General features: G+C 32.3%; 1 protein-coding gene and 1 non-coding gene across 2 annotated transcripts; one reads left to right on the top strand and one right to left on the bottom strand.

The window, feature by feature from the left end:
• Window positions 1-1,027: 1,027 nt before the first annotated feature.
• LOC6643493 (putative mediator of RNA polymerase II transcription subunit 26) lies at window positions 1,028-23,677 on the bottom strand. The gene is made up of 4 exons (XM_047010952.1): window positions 23,495-23,677; window positions 3,916-4,711; window positions 2,827-3,745; window positions 1,028-1,879 (listed from the first exon to the last, which is right to left on the bottom strand). The coding sequence occupies exons 2-4, from the start codon at window positions 4,688-4,690 to the stop codon at window positions 1,570-1,572; spliced, it is 2,004 nt and encodes a 667-aa protein (XP_046866908.1). The 5' UTR covers window positions 4,691-4,711; window positions 23,495-23,677; the 3' UTR covers window positions 1,028-1,569.
• On the top strand, window positions 12,370-12,442 carry Trnav-uac. The gene has a single exon. It is a non-coding gene; the product is annotated as a tRNA-Val (tRNA).
• Window positions 23,678-23,917: the final 240 nt, after the last annotated feature.

The following is a 23,917-nucleotide window of genomic DNA, read 5'->3' as shown; positions in this document are numbered from 1 at the left end:
GCATATGATGAATTCGCTTTGCCCAAATGAACAATTCCCCACTATCGATATTTAATTTACTATCGATAGTTCGATTAACTTGCCCGACTCACATATTCAAAATATTCCATTCGTTGCAATTTATTATTTTTATTTTAACAATCCTTTATGTTTGTTTATGTGTAGCATACCAGATCTGTTAATGTGTTGCCCCTCACCGTCAATAATGCCACAAGAAAAACACTTAAGATCGTTTTTTGTTTTTTGCTAGTTTTTTATCCATCAAATTTATTTGTTTGGCTTTTCTTTTAGTTTATAGATTTTGTTTTTTGTTTTTTTTATTTGATTACTCATATTTTGCTACAATGGAACATTTCCATTTTCAACATACTATTTTTTGTGTTTTTGTCTCAGATATGTGTAAAATTTTATGTTTTGTATATATTTTTGGAAACAATTTTTTTCATTTTCCTTTTCTTGCTTATATTTTTATATTTTACTTCTACAAATAACAAACAGCAACCACCTAAATAAGAATACATCTGTATATTTTATATTTTATCAATTAAATTACAAAACTAAGAAGTGAAAATTTGTTGTATAATATTTTTATCATCCAATATATATATATATATCTATATATAGATATGTACAAGGTGCTAAATAATGAAACATACAAGCAGCACTCACATGACTCACAAAAATAAATAAATAAAAAATTAAGACAAATTTAAAAAAATTTTACAATTTGGCTAATGAGAAATAATAAATGAGTTTTCTATACTTATTTTATGTTCTATATATTTTTAGATATAATATAAAATATATTTACAGTTTTTTAATAAATACAAGGAAAATACTTTCATTTGTTGTTTAAATAGAAAATCAAATGCAGAATACTTATATATTTAAAGAGGAGTTGGTTTGTTTTGTTTTTCATAAAGTAATACTTAGTTTAGAGTTGATGATATTGAAAATGTTTGTTTTTTGGGAGGCTTTTTTTTGTTTTTGATTTTAGAAATTTTCTACAATTATTATATGTATAACTTTTGTTTTCTAATTAGTTTATTTGTTTCCTTTCTTTTTTTTTTTTGGTGGCGGCACACAATGCACTGGGATTGTCTCTAGGTTTTTGTTTTAAGTTAATCATTTGTTATCCTTTTGGTTTTAGACTTTTAATCAGGCACGCTTATTGAAGTTAAATGGATTTGTCGCACTCTTTCTATTGTTATTCGTCTGATAACAATTCAAATTGGCCGATAAGCGAGACAAAGCGCTGCCCAGACGTTGCGGCAAACGCCAGAGCGCATGCTGATGATGATTTTGATTATTATTATTATTATTTCGATTTCTTCTGGTGGCCTGTTGCAATTGAGCCACCACTTCGGCATGCTGTACATAGGAGACGTGAATATTGACAGCATCCTCATCATCATCATCATCATAGACATTTGACTCGCTAACACTTTCCATATCCTCATCATAGTAGGTGAAACTAATTGGCTGCAATTGCTGTTGCTGCTGTTGATTTCTGATAGTCGTAGGAGGAGGAGGAGGAGCTGCTACCGCTGCTACCACCTTATCCTTGGACTATACATTGGCATAAAATGCTCCTGGTGTATTCTGATCACATGGCTTAACTCGTAATTTTTGTTTATAATGATATTCCTTGAGATAGCTCTTCAATCGTCCAGGCAATTCCAGTTGATTAATGCCATCATAACTTGTATTCGATACGATTGTGGCACGTGCCAATTGTTGCAATGAGAATGTCTGTCTGCGATGCAATGGCATGGTTAGACATGGCTCAAAGAACATCACACAAGTGGGATCCTTATAGTGTTCTAATAATCCTGTCACAGTACTAGCAGTAAAAACGCATGGATCATGACAGTCAAAGCTGTAAAGAGTATAAAAGAAAAGTTCAGATTAATAAATTATTCAAAAATTTATAAAGAAACTAAACATTTGTTGCTTTAGGTTCTCTAACTTTGTTTTAAATCACTAACAATTATGCATTAAATCAGTAGATTATACATATATACTTAAAAAAAAGCTATAATATAATATAGCAGTCTAAACCGTTAAAATTTAATTTTTTTTTTAAGAATTTATTCAATTTAAGGTGTCATTTCTCTAAATATGCGAAATTCAAGACCAATTTTCACCTTTTCCCTAAACCTAACGATATTATCCACAAAATCTACATGTAGATCCAAAGGTAATATAAAAAACAGTTAGTTACGAGTATTATTTGAAGTTCATGAAACAAAATGGCCTTTTTTGCTTTTTGATTTTTATTAAACTCCAATTTATGCTTTATTAATTCTACTTTAGCCATTTTCTTTGCCATATCATAAATATTTCTCATTCCATTAATCAATTCTAGTTGTCAATCGTCTATAAAACAAATAATTATAGTATGACTACGTCATTGTTATTAGCATTATTAAACTTCGAGTATTTACTATATATGTACATATATATGTATGTACATACATATGTACATATGTGACTAAAATTATTCAATGAACAAATTATTCCTAATTAAAAATCTTGGAAATATCTGATAAAAACCGAGTTTCATTAACTTTTAAGTTAGCGATTTGATTACGATAACGATTGAAGGTGAAGAGAAAATTTATTTCAAGACCTCTTTCTATCTCTCTCTCTTGTTATCTCTTATCAATTTATAGCACCCGCGATTGCATTCCTCAATAATATTGATCAAATTGTATGATTTCCATTAAAAAAAAAAAAAAATAAATAAATAAAAACTGATATTTTATGACGTCGTTTTTCATTGGGAAATACACGCAATGGTTTGATTTGATTTTAATTACTCACCTAAATTTATGTCCAGACTGTTCAATGCGGGCATGTAGTGATCTACCATATTTACGGAATGTGACTGAGAATAGGAATTCCTCTTGCGCTGAATCACGTAGCAGGAAAGTTCCCTCAGGTTTCCCCTCCAATAAACGTTCAGCCTCATAGCGATCCATTTTGCCCCAATAGAAGCTACTGTTGATGATTTTCTCCAAGTCGGGGACCAAGCAATGCATAAAATCAATTTGCGAATGGACAGTAACACGGAATTGATGTGTTCCTGGAACTGCTGCTACTGCTGCTGGTACTGTTGCTGTTGTTGCCGGTTGTGCTTGTGGTGGTGTGGGAGAGGATACAATCATCTGAGATACATGGAAATGTGGGCTAACTGTGACACGAGCATTGCCAGGTGATTCGATAACACATTGTGGTGAACTGATGTGTATTATGACCGATGGTGATGACCAAATGGCCGCCAATTGGTTAGATTCAGCAGAGGCAGGAGCGGCAGGAGTGTTGGGCGCCACTACTGGGACACTTGCTGCAGAGGGTGGCACGGCCACGGAATTGCGTTTCCTTTGAGTTTGTAAACGTGAAGTCATTGTTGAACTTGTTGCCGGCGTTGAACGACGATCGACCAAAGGTCTTGTGGACGATGATGATGACGAAGCTGCCGCTGATGCTGTGGATTTTCTCAAAATTGCCGATTCCTTTTTATCTCTTAACGTATTACTGCCTGATTCCAAAATTCCACGTAAACCCTTTAAGGCATCTCGACATTTACATTTACAACAACGTCTTCGACTACTACTGCTATTACTACTCTGTGTTGTTGTTGTTGTTGCTGCTGCTGTTGCTGCTGCTGAGGTGTTTGAGGTATTAGCTCCCATTGATAAGATTTTATTGCTACGACTACGACAGCAACTGTTTCCGTTAGCTATAACAAGAAGAGAGAGAACATAAATTTTAATAAATTATATAGTGAAAATTTCACGTGAGTAATTTCATTGAGAAAAAATATATATATGTATCATCTATCTATATATATTTTTTTGTTACTTGTGTGTGTGTGTGTTTATGTAGAAATAGCTATTTGTGGGAGCTTACTTGATTTTGCTGTTATTTGTTGCGTTCCCGTCGACAACATTTCGCTGACTGGCAACGTTTCGAGCACCTCAACCTCACAATAGTCAACAGTTTCGGTAGGAGCATCACGCCGACGCAGCAGCGACTCATCGAGTACATCGTCGTCGTCGTCGTCGTGGTCGTTGTCGACATCATCATCATCATTGTGATTATCAACATCGTTATGATGTTGTTGGTGGTGGTGCTCGTCGACTTGGTCGTCGTTTTTCAATTGAAGCGTACTAATCGCCGAAGTAGTACTGGCTATTCCCGCTAAATTGTTGTTATTCATTTGCTGTCTTTCGCTTTTTTGGGCTTCTTCCGTTGTTGTTGTTGTTGTTGTTGGAGAGGAGGAGGAACTGCCAGCAGTTCGACTGCCTCCTAAAGTAACATTTACAATTTGTTGCTGCTGTGGCTCATTTGCATTGAGCGTGTCCGTAGCAGACATTATGGCAGCAGCAGCAGCGGTAACACCTTGCTGTTGGCTTTCCCCTTGTTCTAGCACCTGCCCACCATTATTACCATTTTCCATTTTGGCCAATTGTATTTTGATTATTATTTGACGAACTTCCGCCGTTGAGTTTGTATTAATGTTGGTTATTTCTTCTGTGACTGCTGCTACTCCCTCATCGACACTTTCCAAATGTATTGTTTGCTCAATTTCTAAGAGTTCTCCTTGTGCCTGATCCTCGACTTGTTTTTGACTATTTTTTATGGACTTCTGTGCAATTGTTGGCTTACTAAAATGATGACCCATTGGAAACCAATTGAAGTGATCCTGCAAAAATAATAAGAAATGGAAAACAATTGGTAAGAATAAATGTTCAAATGGGATTAAAATTAAACATTTTTATATTCAATCAATATCTTTTCTGTTGTTCAACTAAATTTTATTAAAAAAAAGACCAAGAATACATGAGTATTATCTCATATTAGTTTCAAATAAGTTCAATATCAAGTTTACTAACTTTTTTTTTGCAATTACAAGGGTTTAGCTTGATTATTCCATTAGTCGGGGGTGAAATGTGGGAAATTAACCCTCCAAAACTCGAGATTTCCCCTCAGAGTCTGGTCAAAAGTTGGATACATGTGTGTAGAAGAATGATTTTTATCAAAATGCCCAGTTTCCTCTCCTCAAATGCAAGATTTACGGCCAAATTATTACTTAGATCTGCGACTGGATAAATCTTTATACTATTAGTCTGCTTAACAAAATTGTTAGAAATTGGAAATTTCCTCCCCCTAAAACAGAGATATTAGCTCTGAAACTGCTCAAATTTTGATATAGAAGAACGATTTTTCCTCAAAATTACCGAATTCCTTTCCGAAATTGTTCTTCAATCAAATTATGAGCTAGGTCACTCTTTGGATTAGCCTTACTCTTGTGAGATTGATCATTAGTGCTTAAGATTTATTCAGTAACTAAACTCTTGCTCTTTTTTGTGCAGTGATTGAGTGAGTAAATGAGCAAAATCAGTGAGTTGACTTCCTTAAAAAAAGTAAACATATTCAGCAAATTGAGCAATGTTTAACCCGCGCCACTTTATACTATACTTAATCTGCCTTTTTAAACTTATTGTGGCTAAGTCTTTAAGTAGAAAGTGCTTTCCTTTCATTCAATATGCCCAATTATTTCACCATATGGGTGCAGGGTAATACGGGAGCGTTCAAAGAAAGATAAGCAGCAGCACGCATAAACCTCACGTCTGTAGTTTTAAATTTTATTTTTCGCCATAATTTTTTTGGCCTCTTATCGCTTAACCAAATCGTTAAGCATAATTTCCAAAAACAGAAAAAAGAAATTGCGTTTCATTTGTTTGATTTTTCTTATGAAAAACAAATTTAACTATAGGGGTCCAATCACTTGCAATTAGTTAGTATAAATTGAAATTCAATTCGTAATAATATTTCCCCATAGAACACAGTGGAAATTTTCATTCCACTGACTACATCTCCAATTCTTGGTAATATATTCCTAAAAAAAAAACATGAACATCTAATGATTTTAATTAGCACTTTAGACAAAGTTACACGAACTCGTCACTAGGTTGACGACTTCTCATTTGTTCTAAATATAAAAACGTACTTCATGCTATAGACAGAGGGAAAATAATGGCGTCACAATATCAGCAAGTTGGAACGGTGATCTAATTGGCAATCTATCTCTATTGGAAAAGTAATTTAATGACACCATTTTTTGCGCAACAAGCCTCTTTTTTTCAATTTTGGGGAAGTCATGCCATAGAATGAATATCTTGTGGTTTTTTTTGGTTGACTCATTAGCCAGAGGTAGGTAGACATTATATGGTTTCCACGTCCGACAGTCAGTCAGTCAGTTAGACAGTGCGTCTGCATGACGCATCTTATTAGTGAAATAAAAAAGCGTTGATTTAATGATTTGATTGTTTTTTTTTTTTTTGTTGATAAGGATTCCTGGTAGTGGCCTTAACAATTACTGTAATTCCCAGGAATATAATGAAAAGAATAACTTTATCAATGAATAGAAACTCATCATGGCGCCGCCATATACAGAGCAACAGAGAGAGAGAAAGAGAAAGAACGAGTTCTGAGAAATTTGTATTGGAGATTCCAATTACAGCGATTGTGAAATTACTTTCAGTTAAAGCGAATGAATGATAAGATGTGACCTAGAAATTTATACATATACATATGTATGTATGTATACATATATGTATGTAAGTACATTGTGTACATAAACACGTGTTCTTATTCGCGTTCTTTTGGCCAAGGCAAAGATTTTTCAATATACATATGAACCTACATACATAATTCTAAAAATAGTTGAAAAACCAATTACAATTTACTTGGAACATTTGCTCATTGCTTATGCGTGGGATTGGTATGCGGGAAACATACATATTCATTCCTTTGCATGAGTCAATTCGTGGGGGGCGATGAGCAAAGGAGGCTATCTCACTTAGACTTTGCCTTTGTGTCTGATCTCGTCTATGCAATTGCCCTTAATTGCCCCCTCATTTGACCGCATGCACAACTTTAACTTCAACTCCAACTCCAACTTGATCATTTGACTAAATAATTAAAAGAAGAAGAGTAGTTCGCCTCTTTGTCTGGGCCTATACAATGCCTCTTGCTGTAGGTCAAGATATATTTCACACGCTTCTTCTATGTATGGAGATTAATTTAATGATTAACATTTGACTGACTAACAGTTAAATGTGCTTAGCAACAAAATGATAGCTAACTTTTTTTATTTCCTACATTTGGTATTGATTTTTGTCGTTTGATAAAATGGCATTGTTACTCATTGGTTGGTTACCAATTCGACCCCGACCACGCTTAGTTGTCGTTTAAATTGAAATTACGAATGTGATTTTTCTTGAGAATCTAGTAAAATTCCAGGAAAATTGTGCAATTCGTAAGGGTTTCGGTTGAAAAAAATTGCATCAATAAATTTCAATTAGAAGCAATAAGTGACCTACCCTAAAAGTCTCTGTCCCTAAAGGTGTGCCAAAGGAGACCAAGGGACTCCATCTGCCCTTTTATGGCGAAAAGAAATGATGATTCATAAGTAAATGTTGGACAAAAACGCAAATAATATCCACAAGAACTCAAGGGGTCGTTTCAGAATTAAATGATCACGAATTTATGACGGTTTTTAGTTTTCGAATTTTAGTTGTTTTTTTTTTTCAACTCCTAAGTATGTAACTTAATGACATAATTTATTGGTGTATTCAGATTATGAAAAGTCAATATGGTTATCTTAGCTTTCATCGTTTTTTCTACAGATGCTTTTCCACAAATAAAAAAAATAAATTTCGCAAATATTTAAGAAGTTTTTGCTTAAATTTTAAATTTTGCACATAGAAGTATGGTCTCTTTGAAGAAGTTATAGATTTAAAAATTCTGTAAAATATAATTTATAATAATTATTATAATTGGCGAGACCCTTTCAGATACAAAGTACGTTATTCCCTAAAGCAGAAAGCAAGTTGAATTCCCCGTCGAATGCTATATTTTGTATTAAAATGGGTTAAAAATTAGTTTTCATCGACCCTCAATAAGGTAGATTTTAAACAAAAACTGTCCACATATTCTTCATCTCTTTCTTTTCCATTAGGTAAAAGGGACAAGACCGCAAGGAGACTTATGTACGTACATAAATATACATATGTTTGTAAGTCCTTCAGCTGACAAAAATAATTAAAAGTTTAGTTGATGTTTATATATTTATTTCTATTTCAATAAAACAAATAACGTGTAAGTGTTCGTTCTATAATAAATATACATATGTACATGTATATTGTACATATTTAAATTTAAAGCGAAAGGCAGATAAACTTATCATATTTCGCAACTAGTTTATATTTGTTTTAAGTTGGCGTAAGATTGTCAAGTATTCCTTACCCAAGGTGAGATTTAGTAAGGTTTTCTTCGAACTGAAGTAAGTAATGACTTTGTCCCCGAATGCAATTTCTAGTTGATTGTTAAGTAATTCCTCCCTATATATAAGTTGTAAAGAGTACTTCTAGAAGAAATAGATACATATGTATTTAAGAGCGACAAGCCTTAATACTTAAATATGCACTTATACATACGTAAGACCTTTAAAGTTTCGTTGCCATAAGGAAATTCTATGACGTTATCTCTCTTGTAGGCTGTTCATTGTGTTGGATGTAAATATTGGCGACTTAACACACGAGTCTATTATATGGTAGCTTTAGTTTCCCAAGAAAACATTTATCTACAACACATTATACACATTAGTTCTACCCGTTATCTATTACTGAGGTAATTAAAAAAATAAATTAAATACATACGGTAGAATTTCATTCATGTGAAGCTACTTTAAAGACTAATTCTAATGATAATAATTTAAACAAAAATACATGCACCTGTTTGGCTGGCTGATCTGAGAATTTTTTCAGTCAGGTATTTTTAGCCAAATGATTTGATATTAATCTTTCACACAAATCGCCTGATCTTTCTCTCTAAGTAGGCAATTCTAATGAAATTTTCTGCATAAATATACAATCAATATACATACATACATATGTATGTATAAAGAAGAGGTAAATTATATTCCCAAGTATCCAACTGTGTTTAAAATTAAAATTTAATTATAGACAAGTTCCTAGTGTTGCTTTAACCGATTAAAAATTACGTCAATTGGGAAAATTTGGCTGAAGGTTACTGATTATAAATAAAAATGGGTTGAGAAACTCTAGGTGGAGCTAAAGTGCTTTACAACTCTACAAATACAGGGTATATCCAAGCTGTTTTATATACATATTTATTTTTCTATTGAATTTCATTCTACTGATTATTTCAAAATTGCAATATTTATTAATTTTATCTGAGCCTTATATTTTAAAATATATTATAAAGTCCTATTAAAACTACAATCTCTAATCAAAGGTACTTAAAAGATTAGTTTTGAAATTTTGAAAGAAAATAATTAACTGGAAAACGAATTAATATAAATATATTGGTAAAATTACCAAGAAATTTTGATGATTTCTCATTTTATTTGGCATACTTTAAAAAGTTATTACTTATCGTTGATTAGAACTTATAGTTTTTGTAAACAATAAATCAGATAAATTAATTTCTAGGAAGTTCAATTCAAATTAATATTCATATGTTTTTGTTTGTTGTTCCCCAAACTTTAAAATTTTTCACTGGAATTCTCAGCCCCCCCTCCCTTGCCACAAACTCTTTTTGAAGCATGACAAACCAATTATAAACCACTTAACGAAACAACTTAGAAAGCTCATTAAGTAACCTAACAATTAGCATTGCAAACATTTTCATAAATTTTCCAGAAACCGAAAAATGAAATAACAAAAACGTTATGGTGACTTCCCGGAAATGTCAACCCATCATATCATGAACGCCAACCCAAAAACCCAACGCCAAAAGTAAACAATAGTCAAAAAAATATACAAAAACTACACATAAAACAAAGTTGCAGTAAAATTTCTTTCTTTTTTAGCGAGAATTCAAAAATTAATAATTAAATGTTTAGTTGGAATAACGACAATTTGGTTTTGGCGGGCGGGGGGTGTTGTCATTTTCCATTGAAAATTATAGACTTGGCACATTGGTCCGCATGCCAATTCAATTTTATAGACACTCATTCACCCGTTCACCGTTAAATCTAACGTAATTCGTGCCGCACGTGCTACAAATTTTATACCTGTAATAATAACTGATCAATGGAGTAGAGAGAGACAGACAGGGAGAGAGAGAGAGAGAGAAAGAGACAGGTGGATAAATACAGAAAGAAATAAAAACAAAAGAAAAAACGTTTTATGAGTAAATTTTTTAATTTGAATCAATCGTCCAGAAATACTTCTGACTCTGACTCTCTGTCTCTCCTCTTATGATTTGACTCTTTCCAATTGTGATGAAATTCATCACTCGTTTATGGAGTAAATTGCTGGAGGATACAACGAAGACGGCGACGACGTCGACGAGTCAGCGACAGATTCCAAGAGACCCGCATGAGCCAGTCAGCGAGTTGTGTTCCCTTTACTACTACGAGTTTCAATGGAAATTCAAAACTGAAACACCAGATAAAATAATAATAATAATAAAAGAGAAAAAACCCATAGAATTTATTTCATTTTTTATAATAACGAATTGCCTATACACTTGCAAAAGTGATTGAAATTCACTGTAAACTTAATTTTTGAGGAAAGGTTCTTTTAAAACAAAAAAAAACAATATTTTATTTTTTGGAAAAATATGAAAATATTTATAAAAAAAAACTTGCAAAAGCAACTGAAAGTTTAAAATATTTTTTTATTTTTATTTATATTATGTGGAAAAAATGTAACGATTTTTCCACTAATATACATACATATGTGAAAATTAAAAAAAATCGCATATATAAATAAAAATAATAATAATGTGCATGTAATAATAAAAATGTTTTTTCTTTTATTATTACAATTTTAGAATTGAAATTTTTATCAGAAAGAAAAAAAGTATATAAAAAATTATAAAAAAAACATATAAAACATTATTTAAAAAAAAAAAAAAAATTATACAACACAATTATACAAAAAAATACTAAAAAGTATACAAAAAAATATAAAAAATCATAAAGAAAAAATATAAATAGAATTAAAAAAAAAAATTATAAATATAATTAAAAAAAGAAAGAAAAAAACATTAAAAAAATATTTAAAAAAGAAAAGGAAAATTTTTTTTTTTTCTTTTTTAAAAACCTGACCTAAGAAATTTTAACAATATTTATTTCTTTTCCAGTTTCTATTAAAAAGCTGAAACAACGCGTTTCTCTCTTCTTCAACAACTTGTTTTGTTTCTATAGAAAAGCTATCACTAGGTTTTTCCATTGATCAATTGAACTGATCTGTGACAACAAGTGAACGCAGCTGCTCATAAATGTATACATATATACATATGTATATAATCAACAGGTGCTTTCAATATGTATGTACGGCCATCATTTTTTCTTCAAGCGTGTGGAGACCAAAGTTCTAGTGCGTTACCAACTTCTGACCAAAGTCAATAAACATTTCAGCCAAGGGTATCATCGTCAAACCGCATGCTCATTTTAAACAGCCTTTAGGCTAAGGTATGTGTAGGTAGGTAGAGGTCGGTAGCTTAGCCACCGTACTCAACAAGCTGAATGACTCACTTTTTTCTCCTCCGCAGTACGCGCGGGGTGTGAGGATGAATGAATGGATAAAGTAAAGTTTTGTATATACAAACAAAACAACAACAAAAAACCCTCCGCAACAACATGCATTTTCGCAGCCGGCTTGGCATTATTCAGTTCTCTTTAGTTTTTGAGTTTTTTTTTTTTGCAGACAATGCGAAATTTCATCAGAAATCCAAATACAGATAATGATCTAATACCTAAACTTGTTCACAAAGTAAAAAAAAAAAACGAATAGACAGAGAGGGATATGGGGGAAAAAAACAACACAAAGTAAGTTAAGCCAATGTGAAGAAAGAAAGCTAACAAGCCGGAACCTTTTTTTTCTTTCTATAAGATGGCCTCTAGAGTGGGTTCGAACAAACAGTTAGGATTACTAATGTATTTACCTGAGGGACAACTAAGACAACATACTTGAGATTTTCGTGTCAGTCCACATACATACATACTTATGAGTTGGTCATTCCGACTTTGAGACATGGGAAAAAAGTATTCGAATTGTTTTAGAAACAAAGTAAGTTTCACACTCCACAAAACATCGCACAAGTGTGACCAAATTATGCACTTTTTAGTATTTACCACACTAGTTAAAAGTGTGACCATAATTTTGTTTAAAGTTCAACTTAAACAACAACTAAAAGTTCAACAAAGTTATAGTTTCCACATGTAGCAGATAATCAGTATTGAAGATAGTTTCTCTGTTGCAAGTAGTTAGTTTATTTGTTGAGTTTACTCGAATAGACGTTTTGTCGCCGTTCTTTTCAACGGGTTCCATAGTGTAGCGGTTATCACGTCTGCTTTACACGCAGAAGGTCTCCGGTTCGATCCCGGATGGAACCAGGATAGTAATTTGACTATTTTTTTTTTTTTAACTTCCACTTTTTTTTTAATTTCTTGTTCGAAATTAATGATTATGCATGGACAAATCCTTTTCATTTCAAAAACAACATTGAAATTCAGTATTTTTTTTGTATTATTCCTCTTGTTATTCCCTAACTTAAAATAAGTTTTACCTATAAATGAATATTTGTTTAGTTTTCCTTTTCTACAAAATCCCTTAATGTAAAATTAAATGCTGTCACTGAAGTATCCCCAAAAATTCTATTATTCATTAGAAATACTTTATGTTAGCCCACTCCGAGACAACATTTTTGGTTTGCAATTTCATATATTTTATACCGATTTCGAAATACTAAACTTGGTAGTAAATAAACATTAAAGTGCATTTATTTATAGAATACGACAAAAACTATGCAATGTCATCACATTGCTACGCTATAAACTGACGTCACTACAAAAACAAGAAATGTTTTGTGAAATCCCTAAATCCAATTAGCATTATGAAATAAAAGTGAAAAATACAAACACCTATTCTAGAAATAAGAATACACATGCCGTAAAAACTCAGTATGGATTAGGGCAAAATACTTTGGGAACTACCCAAAAGTGGAGGTATGTACTTCAGTTGGAAACAATAATGACGCCACCCACCGAGCAACGAATGACGAACAACTAAACAACCAACCAAACAACCAACATAATTAAGCAAAGTCCGTTATTAAAAGGCATTTTAAGCACACACACAAGAAGTTCGTAGTACAAAAGCTAGCTACACATAATATACATTCATACGTGAGTGATACATAGAGTTGGTCTCAGAAGTATTCGTCTATAGTTTTTTTTCGAAAAAGAGAAACTTGGTTACCAATTTTTTTTTACACTTGACCCTCTTGATTAGAGACTTTCTCTCTTTATTACTCGATTTTTGGTTTGAGCAAATTTCTGAATGATTCATTCTCATTTATCAAAACATAAGTGAAACATTTTTTATAGTCCTCGCTCTTTAAAAGGCAATCGATACAAGGCAATTTCAAAAATATATAAAATAACATGTGCTTAATTTAGTTGTTGGTATAAAATTGACACAATCCATGATGTGCAAAATTTTGTTGAAAGTTAGTTAAAGATATTTCTCTACAAATTACAAGAATTTGCTGACAATCATTATGATTACGACTACATGACGATTATTGAATTTCATTTTATAGTTTTTCATCAATAAACAAAAACACCCAAGAAAAAACTGTAAAAATTTCCTATGTTTTAAAAAACTAAAGAAGTAATATTAAATAAAAAAGTTATCTTTTGACATATTGAAATATAATTCCTTATTTCCTATTAAGTCCACAAGGATTCCTAGAAAGTAAAACCAAATAGGTCAGGTGTACTTTACTCTTCATTATTTTCTGTCTTTGATATATTTTACATTGAAAGTTTAAAAGCTGCAAAGGTGTGCTTTTTTCCAGGATCTATTTTCTGAGGAACAGATACTTCTGAGACTGACTGTATGCACATACTTACATACATACATAGATACAAGAGCAACCTTCTTCTAGCCAGAATGGTGGAATGCTTTGCGTTTTACGCAGAAATTGTCACAACACAGCAAAATGAATTGCGGTCAGTAACAGAGACAGAGGCAGAGCCAGTGGACTGACTGACTGACTGTCTGACTGACTATCTGTCTGTGTTGCCAACAAAAAACTCTTTAGAGTATAGGATATTTCTTTTTGTACTCTTTCTTAACATTTATTATTATATACCCTGTAGACAAATACGACCTTAAAAGGTATATTAAAGTCGTAAAAGTGTGAAGAGGTTGGTATTGTCATAGGTACTAACGTAATTTGTAATAATTTAAGGGAGACATCATTATCCAAAAAAATATTCTTAGTATATCGAAAAGTACTCGTCAATGTGCCTTGAAAAAGTCATGAATGAAACATTGGCGCCAGGGCGTTATGTGATGGGTGTGGGTGTTGCTTGGGTAAATTTATATGGAAATTCTGTAGACTAGAGTTTTCAAGTGAGTGTTGATGCATTTTAAGTTGCAGCAACTCCCCCTAACCCGATGAATGAACCGAACGACGGGGTATCTGAAAGTCGGGCGCATTGTCTTTATGGGCGGAATTTATTTCTTGTTGTTTTTGCTTGTTTTAAAGCGAATTCAATTACTTTTTGTAGCTGCCGACGACAGCGACGTCGCTTCTTTATTTTCGCTTTTTATTTTTTTTTTTGCCTCTCTTCTTCTCTGCATTTACTTGGAATTTTGCAAATGAACTTCGCTTGAAAACGAAAATCACATGCAAAAAAAAAAACTCGCAGCGTAAAGTGCCAAAGACGGAGAGTGAGTGAGACAAACAGACAGAGGTAGTCGAGTTGGGGGAGTTGCTTTTGGGGGGAGGAATGTCTGTTGGGGGAGAGCTGAGAAAGTGTATTTCATTTTGATATTTTTCGCAGGAAAATTGAAATGAGATTTATTTATTACGTTTTGTTTTTTTTTTTTTCGACTTGACTTTGGATTCAGATTCAAACGAATGAAAGGACGGATGGACAGGCGAATTCTCAGCTCAATTTTATTTGTTTCGTTGTAGTTACTTTAATTAACAGTTCCAGGGAATTTGGGCCAAAAAAAAATCAAACTTCGCCATCTCACTCACACACCAAAGTAGTAGGCAGTCGTAGTAGTCGGTGGCTTGTGGTGGCTTCTCTTATCATGAGGTTCGTGACTGATTATGTTAGAGAAATCTTCAATTGACGTAGATACAGCTACAAATATGTGTGTACATATACTTAATGCCTGTGTATGTATTGTACATAAATATTTTGTTTATATTTCAGTTGAAATTTAGTTATCGCAAAAAAAAGAAGAAAAAAGTATTGTATATATGTTTGTTTTTTTTTTTTGGACTACCTTTTTGGGTTTCGTATGATTATTATTATCGGGTGAGAAAGAGAGACTGCGTGTCGTGTCCAGGAGAAACCATTTTCTAGGTGTGTGTTTAAGTGCTGCCAATTTAGCAATTTAGTTGCTAAAACTAGCAACTTACCAACAAGAAGATACTTTTAGCCATAAGTTTAGCAATTTGAGATTTTTTCTTAGCAAAATTAGCAAATTATTATTTTTTTGCTTAGCTTATGAAAGAAGCAAAGGAGTGAGAGAGATGACAGATATTAATAAAGTACTTTTAGTGCAAAACTAGTGTAATTTTTGGTCAATTTTAATCGACAATATGTCATTCAAAGCAAAATTGTAATATCTTTTCTTGTATTGTCTAAAAAAATGTCTGTTTAAAGAGATACAGAGACATATATCTTGTAAAGATAATTGTTAGCATAAATATAAAAATTGGTCTTTTAGCACCAATTAGCAACTTTGGCAACTTTTTCCACCCAAATGGAGGGACTTTTTCCTTGTTGGATTTTGGCATCACTGTTGGGTTTTGTGTGTGTATTGGTGTTGGTTTTAATCATAATAATAATAATAATAATATTATTAACATTAATTTCAAAAGAAGCGATTTCTAGGAATTTGTGCACACGGTTATATGGGGGCTCTTCTCTCCAAAATAGCGCCTCTTCTACGCAGAAATGAACTTACATACATACATAAGTATCTACAAACGTATATACATACATTTGGATGTATGTATGTATGTATATAGTAGCCTTTGCTAGGCTGACTGACGGCTCTCCTTCAGCAACAATATGGGAAAAAAAATTCTCGGAAAATATGTAGTATGCACACGGTACTCATACACTCACTCTCTCTTCACATGGTTTTTCGTTGTTGGTGAAGTCATGAAGTTGCCTAAAGGTAGACACACACACATGAACACAACACACAATGGATTTTTTCTCTTGCTGTTTTTCTGATTAAACTGAAAGCATTAACAAAACAAAATTTCATTTTAATTTTGCCATACTTGGTCCACCCCGTGAGGTATACACACACACGAACACAACACATGGGTTCATTAGATACTTTTGTATCTCAATTTAAGCAGAAATTATGAGCAGCAAACAGAAGAAGCAGCAGCAACTCTATAATAAGATATTGTTGAGAGAAAAAAAAGTTGCCGTTAACCATCGCCGAGGAGACTTAATCCGCCTTATTGGGTTGAAAACTGTTAACAAGTTCTCAAAAGAAAGTTCAAATGTCAGTTACAATATCATCTAATAGAATTTCTATTCAAATTCTCGCAGACAAGCAAAGTCAAGTTTGAAAAACCCATCTTCTTAGGGCAAACATTGTTCAAAAGATTTCCCACTTCCACTTGTAGTCAAAAATATGAACACTATCGGAGTTTATGACGTATCTGACTGGGTGCGGCAAACCTTTTGAGGTTAGTATGAACTTTGTTCTGAGGAAATTTATCGGATTAGAAATATAAACTGGTTTAAGAAAGAACTTTAAGCATATAATCATGTATAATATTGAACCAATTTTTTTGTAAAGCTATGAAAATGGTCAGGTTTTCAATTTTGTAGCGCTCGGAAATGTCATTATCATAGAATTCTCGCATTTTGTTTGTGATAACATTAAGGAAAAGTCCAAGTCCCTCGTTAGACTCAACAAAATTGGAGAATCCAACTTTGAAAAAAGCCATGTCCACTAGCACGATGATGTCTTATCCTCCAGTTTTTTAAAAGTTTATTTCTTTACAGTTTATATAGGCAAGGTTATGTCTCAGAACATTGATAAAGATGCTGGATGACCACAAGGGTCATACCTTTCACCGTTTCTATATAACATACATATATGTACATCTGTATATACACCTCAGAAATCCAAATACCAAATGGATGCACCGAAATTGCGTTAAATATTGAAGAAGCTTTCGATGCATTTGTCAATTGTTTTTCTTTCAGGAAGTCATACCAGACTTAGGCCAAGTAAAGAAAGGTCAATTGAAACAATCGAAATATTCTTTTGAGAAACCGGAAGAGATGAATTGAACAATGGCAATGACATGAGGTTTCTCGATGGTACGATCGGTGGCATAATGTGAATTATGTTTCTGGAAGATTCCAGGACATAAGTATTCCAAGAAACTCATTAGATTTGATAAGTGATATCGTTTGCGATTAACTATGACTAATAATTCGATAAGCCAAATACGTAATAATGATAATTACTAATATGTTCGACTTCCACTTGAGTATTCTTTATTGATTTTCACTTCCTTTTTACTTGAATTTCACTTGATATAAACATTTTTGTTATCTTTCCAAAGATTGAGGTAGGTTTTTTTTAAATTATTTTTGCAAATGGATGGTTACCTTTTGAGGTCTTCAATCAACTGACGACTGGCTGACAATATTAAAGAATTTGTCGCTTTTATTGATAGATTATTGTGATTATACATAAAGATCGGGTATTTTATTTTATTTGTGATTTGATTGTAAACGATTTTATGATTTTAAACTTATAGATTACTTAACCTGAACCTAAAATGCACCTAGAAACCTCTGTACTCTCTCTTTCGTTTTTTCTTAATTTTTCTCTATCTATCTTTCTCTTTGAATACCATGCACTTGGTTAGAGTGAAATGTTATATTAGGGTAGCCAAAACGGATGTAACTGGCAAAAGGAAGCTTGTTTAACCACAAACAATCATTGTATATTTTTTTAGTTAGTCTTAGTCTTACAATTAGTTATTTTTTTGTTGGATTTAATACTTTTTTTTTAGATTAATAATTATGTTAACGTAAAAAAACCATTATTGGATATGTATTTTAACTCCCATTATAAATAATTGCATTTTTATTTTGTTGTGCCGTGAAAAAAAAGCAAAGTTGATTACGGCTTAAGCGTTTTAATACTTTTTAAGCCCACTGTACTTGTTTTATTTGCCATTGCATGGTATTCCAAAGTCGATTAAACGTTTAATGTTCTTACTTTATTTAAAATTTCATTGATAAAACTACTACGAAAAAAATATACACAAACATATAAATAAAACGAACTTAAAACAATAACCCAACGCCCACTGGAGATAGCACACACACACACACACACACACACGCGCGGCGCTTATCAGCACACACACAGGCACACAACATTTGCAAAGTTAAAATTCTAAGAAGAACAATCAAAAAGCATTTCATTTTTCCAAGTAAAGGCAAATATGTATATACATATATGAGAGACAAGCGCAAACGGTTTAGTAGATAATATATTTTTTTTCTTAAGGTCAATTATGCCATGGGTGGAGGGGGCTAACGAGGGGTCTGCTATAACTAATGATAATGATGATGACGATGTGCAGGTGTGTCTGGGGGGGAGGAGGAGGGGCAGACTACCAATTACGCAAAGTCGCAAGAGCAACAAAAGCAGCAGCCAAAAACAGTGACCCAAATGTAAATTCAACTAAAACAACAACAACAACAATCATCAGCGAACCAAGTTAAATTGAACTGGTTTTTTCTTTTTGTGTAACAATTTTCAATTCGAAGAGGGTTTATTATGATTTTTTCAAAAGAAAATTTGATTAACCTATTCATGAGAAAACACTTTGAACCCTTCTTGAAAATGCTTATTTTGTGCAAATTTAGATTCACTTGAAAAACTAAAAAGTTAGATGAGTTAAAAACGCAGTCATATACAGGATAGATCTACCTTCGATTGTCAAAGTCATTCAATTCATTCATTTTGTTTTGCATATTGTTGACTTGAATTGATTTTTGTCTCATTCATGCAGCACTCTAATTGGAATAAACGAATTACAAGCGTTATAGTTGAAAATTAGAATTTGGAAGAATATTTTTCAAACCTTTATTATCCAAATATAGCTTACCAAAATTCAAATCGTGCTGTTATATCTCAAATAACACGACTCCTATTCCTCTAAATCATGATTACAATAAACTTGCTGTTGAAAGAAGCATTTTTTTATCATTTAGAAGTTAAAATATTGCACTGATTAAATTACAGAAATTAAAATTAATGAAGATAAGAATTTAATTTAGCTTTAAGAAATTTCAAAGAGCCAAAATTAAAACACATGTCTTAAAATACATAAAGATCCATGAAATACATACAAACTTCCTGTAATTAAGTCGTTCTTAAATTATAAAAGAAACTCTGATTCAGTCAGTTACCTAAGCCGTTAAAGAACTCAATTTCAAAATGACAAAACAAAAAGAGTATTTATGGAATGTATAAGACTTACATACATATATACAATAGAGTCCTATGTACAATGTATTATTGTAAATCAAAAGGTAGATTATAATATGTACCTACTCGAGTTGCCCTCTTGTCCTCACACACACACACACGCACACATTCTGGATACTGGGAAACAATTGAGTGTTTTGCCCACGTTTCACTTTTTGGCATTGCGTTTCAATTGAACAAATTCACGCGAACAATTAACAATAAAAATGAAACGAACAAACCCTAGAGAGAACGACAGAGAGAGAGAGGAGAGGGAGAGGAGAGAAGCACACAAAATCAAATTTCCAATGAAATCTGTTTGTAAAAATCGAAAAAGCAAATAACAAAATAAAAATACAATAGGTTAACAAACCAGGGATGGACAAAAAGGTGAGTGCCACAAGGTGAAGAGGAGCAGCAGCAGCAGCTGAAACACTTAACAAATATTTTGTTGTTTCGTTGTTGCTGGGCAGACAATTTGGCATTTTCGCATACAATTTCTTTTGCATCTTTTGCTTGTTTATTTGGTTTTCTTTCATTTTGCTTCGATTCTGCTTTGTATATAGACAAACCAATTAAGTAACATCACTTTGGTGGAACACCATTCCATCACTTTCCTTGTATTTATCCTGACTACCTCCTCCTCCTGCTCCTCCTTCTTCTGTTTCTCCTCGGCGAAAACAAAAATTTCACATGAAAAGCTATTAAAAACCACAAAAACAGAATTGAGAACGTGTTTAGTCGCTGCACAGTGGTCGAAAAGTGTTTGATAACTTAAAATTTTTGAAGACATTTATATTTAAAGTTGTTTATTTAATTTACAAACTTTAATTAAAAAGTATAAGAGATAATTTTGAAATATTTCATTGACTGAAAAGATCTTTTACTTTATTAAGTTGTATTTCTCAACCAGTTTTAGAATTTTTGAAATATTTCATTAAATGAAAAAATCGTTTACTTTATTAAGTTGTAATTCTCAACAAGTTTTAGCATTTTTGAAATATTTTATTAAAAGAAAAGATCTTTTGCTCTTTATTTAGCTAACATTAAACATACACTTTTTCCGAAAATTGCAATATGGAAAAGATAAAATTTTAGCAATGCAAAAAATTAGTTTTTTACATTGCTAAAATGAATAAATCTTGACAAATTAGTCCGATTAATTTCTATAATCTCCCATTAAGCCAAGATGTTTTTATTAAAATGCTTTAAGTTTTTTTTTTTTGATGTAGAAGTTAAGGCCAAGAAAATATTTGTTTGAATAATTTTCGTTCTTTCCTCCTTAAATATTTCATTATACTTTTTTTTTTTAAATGTTTCCTTTTTTTACTAAAAATAAAAATGGCTCCTTTACACTTTAATTTGAAAGTTGATATTGTTTTAGTTGAAAATTGACCACTATGCGCGTCCGTCTGGTGTCTTGTTTGGTGTTTGGCCTCCTCAAGTTTAATACAAATTTCAAGGAAATGAGCGGAAGAAGATGGTAAAAGCGGGTTTTACCAAGAATAATCAAAAAAAAAAGAAGAGAGAAGAAAAGTGCACACACACACCATCGAAATATCTACTCGTCGTCGCACAAGAACAATTTGACGCATTACAAACGAAGTTAATAACACCTTTTCTTATGAAGGGTATGCGACCGACTTCCCCGACCATCTTTGCGTTCCCCTTCCCATCACCATCTCCTTCTCTTCTTTTGGCTTCTTCTTCTTCTACGGCTTCAGCCGAATTCATTGCGGCAACGGCAACTGACTACACACACACACCTTTACCTCTTTAGCCAAGACCCAATAACCAGGTATCTCTATCTATCTTTGTCTGACTCTTTCGACCACTCACCTCTCTCTCTCATACTCTCTGAGTTTTTTGGACTACAGTGAAGACTCTAACAATAAGTAGGTTTAAGGTACATATACATACAAAAATATGCAAATAATATTCAATTAATCATTTCCTATTTTCTTTTGCTTTCAATAAATTTCAGGGAAATTTCTTATATATATTTTTTCACATGCTTTTTTTGAATATACATACATATATATTCAGAGAATTGTTTTTATTTTTCTTTTTGACACATTTTTGTGTGAGAGGTTTATGAGAAATTGCAAAATGTTTACCAACTAATAAACATTTTATTAAAGAAAGGCATTTTCATTACTTATTGTTAGTAGAAGCAATAAATGTTCAGTTTTCCAATTAAACGATGTTAATGTAACTTTTGATCTGACAATGAGTCCAATTGTTAAATAATAAAATAGTTTCTATGAATTTTCTAAAGAAGGAAAAATATGTAGCTCGTCTTAAGTTTCAAAAAAGACAACAATCAGCAATTTATGGGATGTCCATAGTTTCTCAGACTTGTATTTTCAATACAAATAATAAATAGTTTTGGTTTGGAATCCCTCCGATCTGAAACCTGAGAAATCTCAAACTAAGCAAAAGCCGCTAATACAAAATTTTAAATACTTTTTTATTTTTATTTAACTCTCAAATTCTTTATTGATTTTAGTTAAGAAAGTTGACGAAATATCCTACGTTAGAAGCTAACGAGTTAAAGGGATGGATGGATATATACGATAATATATTTGCAATTTCTTTTTTTTTTAAATATACAATTTTTTTTTAATATTTAGGCAATTGTAATCAACAATATATCATTCGAAGCGAAATTTATAATAAAAATTCAGCTAAAACGAAAACTACATGCAGTGTCCTTTTCAATGAATACAATTTGATGGATTCATTTTTAAGTTTTTGAAGGTTCTTAAAGAATCGTCATCATATAGAAAAAATATATATATAAAAGACCAGTTCCGAAACGTTTCTAAACTTTCTAACAGTTTGAAATATTTGTGGGCCAGGGTTTTTTCCAGTCTAACGATTTGAAAGAGAATTAATTTGATCTGAAAAACTAATTAATCAGAGATGCTTCTAGTTCTTCATTTTTTACTAAATGAAGAGAAAGTTTCGCGATTTTTTTTTTATATCGCTGAATATTTCTTTTAAAAAATGAAATGTAATTTTGATTGGCATTGTTGGTGGATTATTCTAGGAATTAGTTTTCAGTTTTAACTACAGGGGGAACCCCTTTTAGGTGGATAGCCGGCCATTACCGATAGCCAGCCACAGAATGTCATATGGAGGTAAACCGTTATGAAATTTTCTCTCTATTTCGAATTCTAATTAATTTGTTTTTTGTCTAAATCTTTGCTTGTATTTCCGAATCAAGCTTTGAAAATTCTATCATTATTGCGAATCTTCACTGTAGATGCATTTGTATGCGACTTAAGTGTATGCCTGTGTGTGTGTGTGTGATTATGTGTGAGGGCCAACTTCAGCTTGGCTTGTGGTGTTGAATGTTTGCAGCCGCAGCAGCAGCAGAATTTTCATTCAATAGCTCAATGAGAGAAACGGCAACAACAACAACAACATGAGAGCAAAAACAGCAGCAGCTGCCAACATCATCACACACACAAACACACGCCACCCGCCGTTTGTGTGAGTGAGAAGTGTAGCTGCCTCTATATGTGTGTGTGTGCTCATTGTTGTTGTTGGTGCTTGTTAAGCTGCTTGGCTGCTGTTGTCTCTGCCGCTGCCTTCGCCTCTGCCACGGCCGCCGCTGCCTATGTGTTGTCTCCTCTCGTCACTTCTCAGAAATCGGTCTAAATTAGAAAATGCGTTTCTGGGAATTTTTCGTATCTCTCTTTTGGGTACACAGAAAAAATACGAAATAAAAACTCAAAGGGGACGACATTCAATATAATATACATATTATATACATATGTATATATATATATATACATATAGCTTTTGTAACCCCAATTTCCCAGAATCGTAGATAATTTATCAATGATAATAATGATCATATTTTTGCCACATAGTTTATTTACCTTACTGCTGCACAATTTTTTTTGCTTTTGGAGCTTCTTCTTTTTCAGCTAGTTGGCACTTTCTATATGCATAAATTGTTGATTAAGCATTATCTAGTTTAAGCTTTATTGAATTGAATTAAGTTATAGTATTATATTGATGAACGAGCATAAATACACACACACAAATACACAAGCACAATTAGTTGAGATTTTTGTTGTTGCTACTTTGTTGTTGATGGCTTTCACACACACACACACGATATACACAATTGTATACACAAAACGAATATATATATATTTCCAATTATTCAATTAATATGAATTCTTTGCATCCATTTATTAAAACGCACGTACACGTCCACGTCGAGATTGTGCAAAATGTATCTTAAAAATTAAACACTAAAAAAACTATCTCTTAGATAGATTATCTCATCCGTACGT

The sequence above is a fragment of the Drosophila willistoni genome (genome assembly GCF_018902025.1).
Source record: "Drosophila willistoni isolate 14030-0811.24 chromosome 2R unlocalized genomic scaffold, UCI_dwil_1.1 Seg200, whole genome shotgun sequence".
Taxonomy (NCBI): Eukaryota; Metazoa; Arthropoda; class Insecta; order Diptera; family Drosophilidae; genus Drosophila; species Drosophila willistoni.
Note: the sequence above shows the minus strand (reverse complement) of the source record. Positions and strands in the feature narration are given on the sequence as shown.

Coding starts and splice junctions, on each gene's coding strand:
- LOC6643493 (XM_047010952.1), bottom strand. CDS start 4,690: ATGGGTCATCATTTTAGTAAGCCAACAATTGCACAGAAGTCCATAAAA. Junction 3,746..3,915: donor ACAAATAACAGCAAAATCAA/GTAAGCTCCCAC, acceptor TTCTTGTTATAG/CTAACGGAAACAGTTGCTGT. Junction 1,880..2,826: donor CAGTCTGGACATAAATTTAG/GTGAGTAATTAA, acceptor TACTCTTTACAG/CTTTGACTGTCATGATCCAT.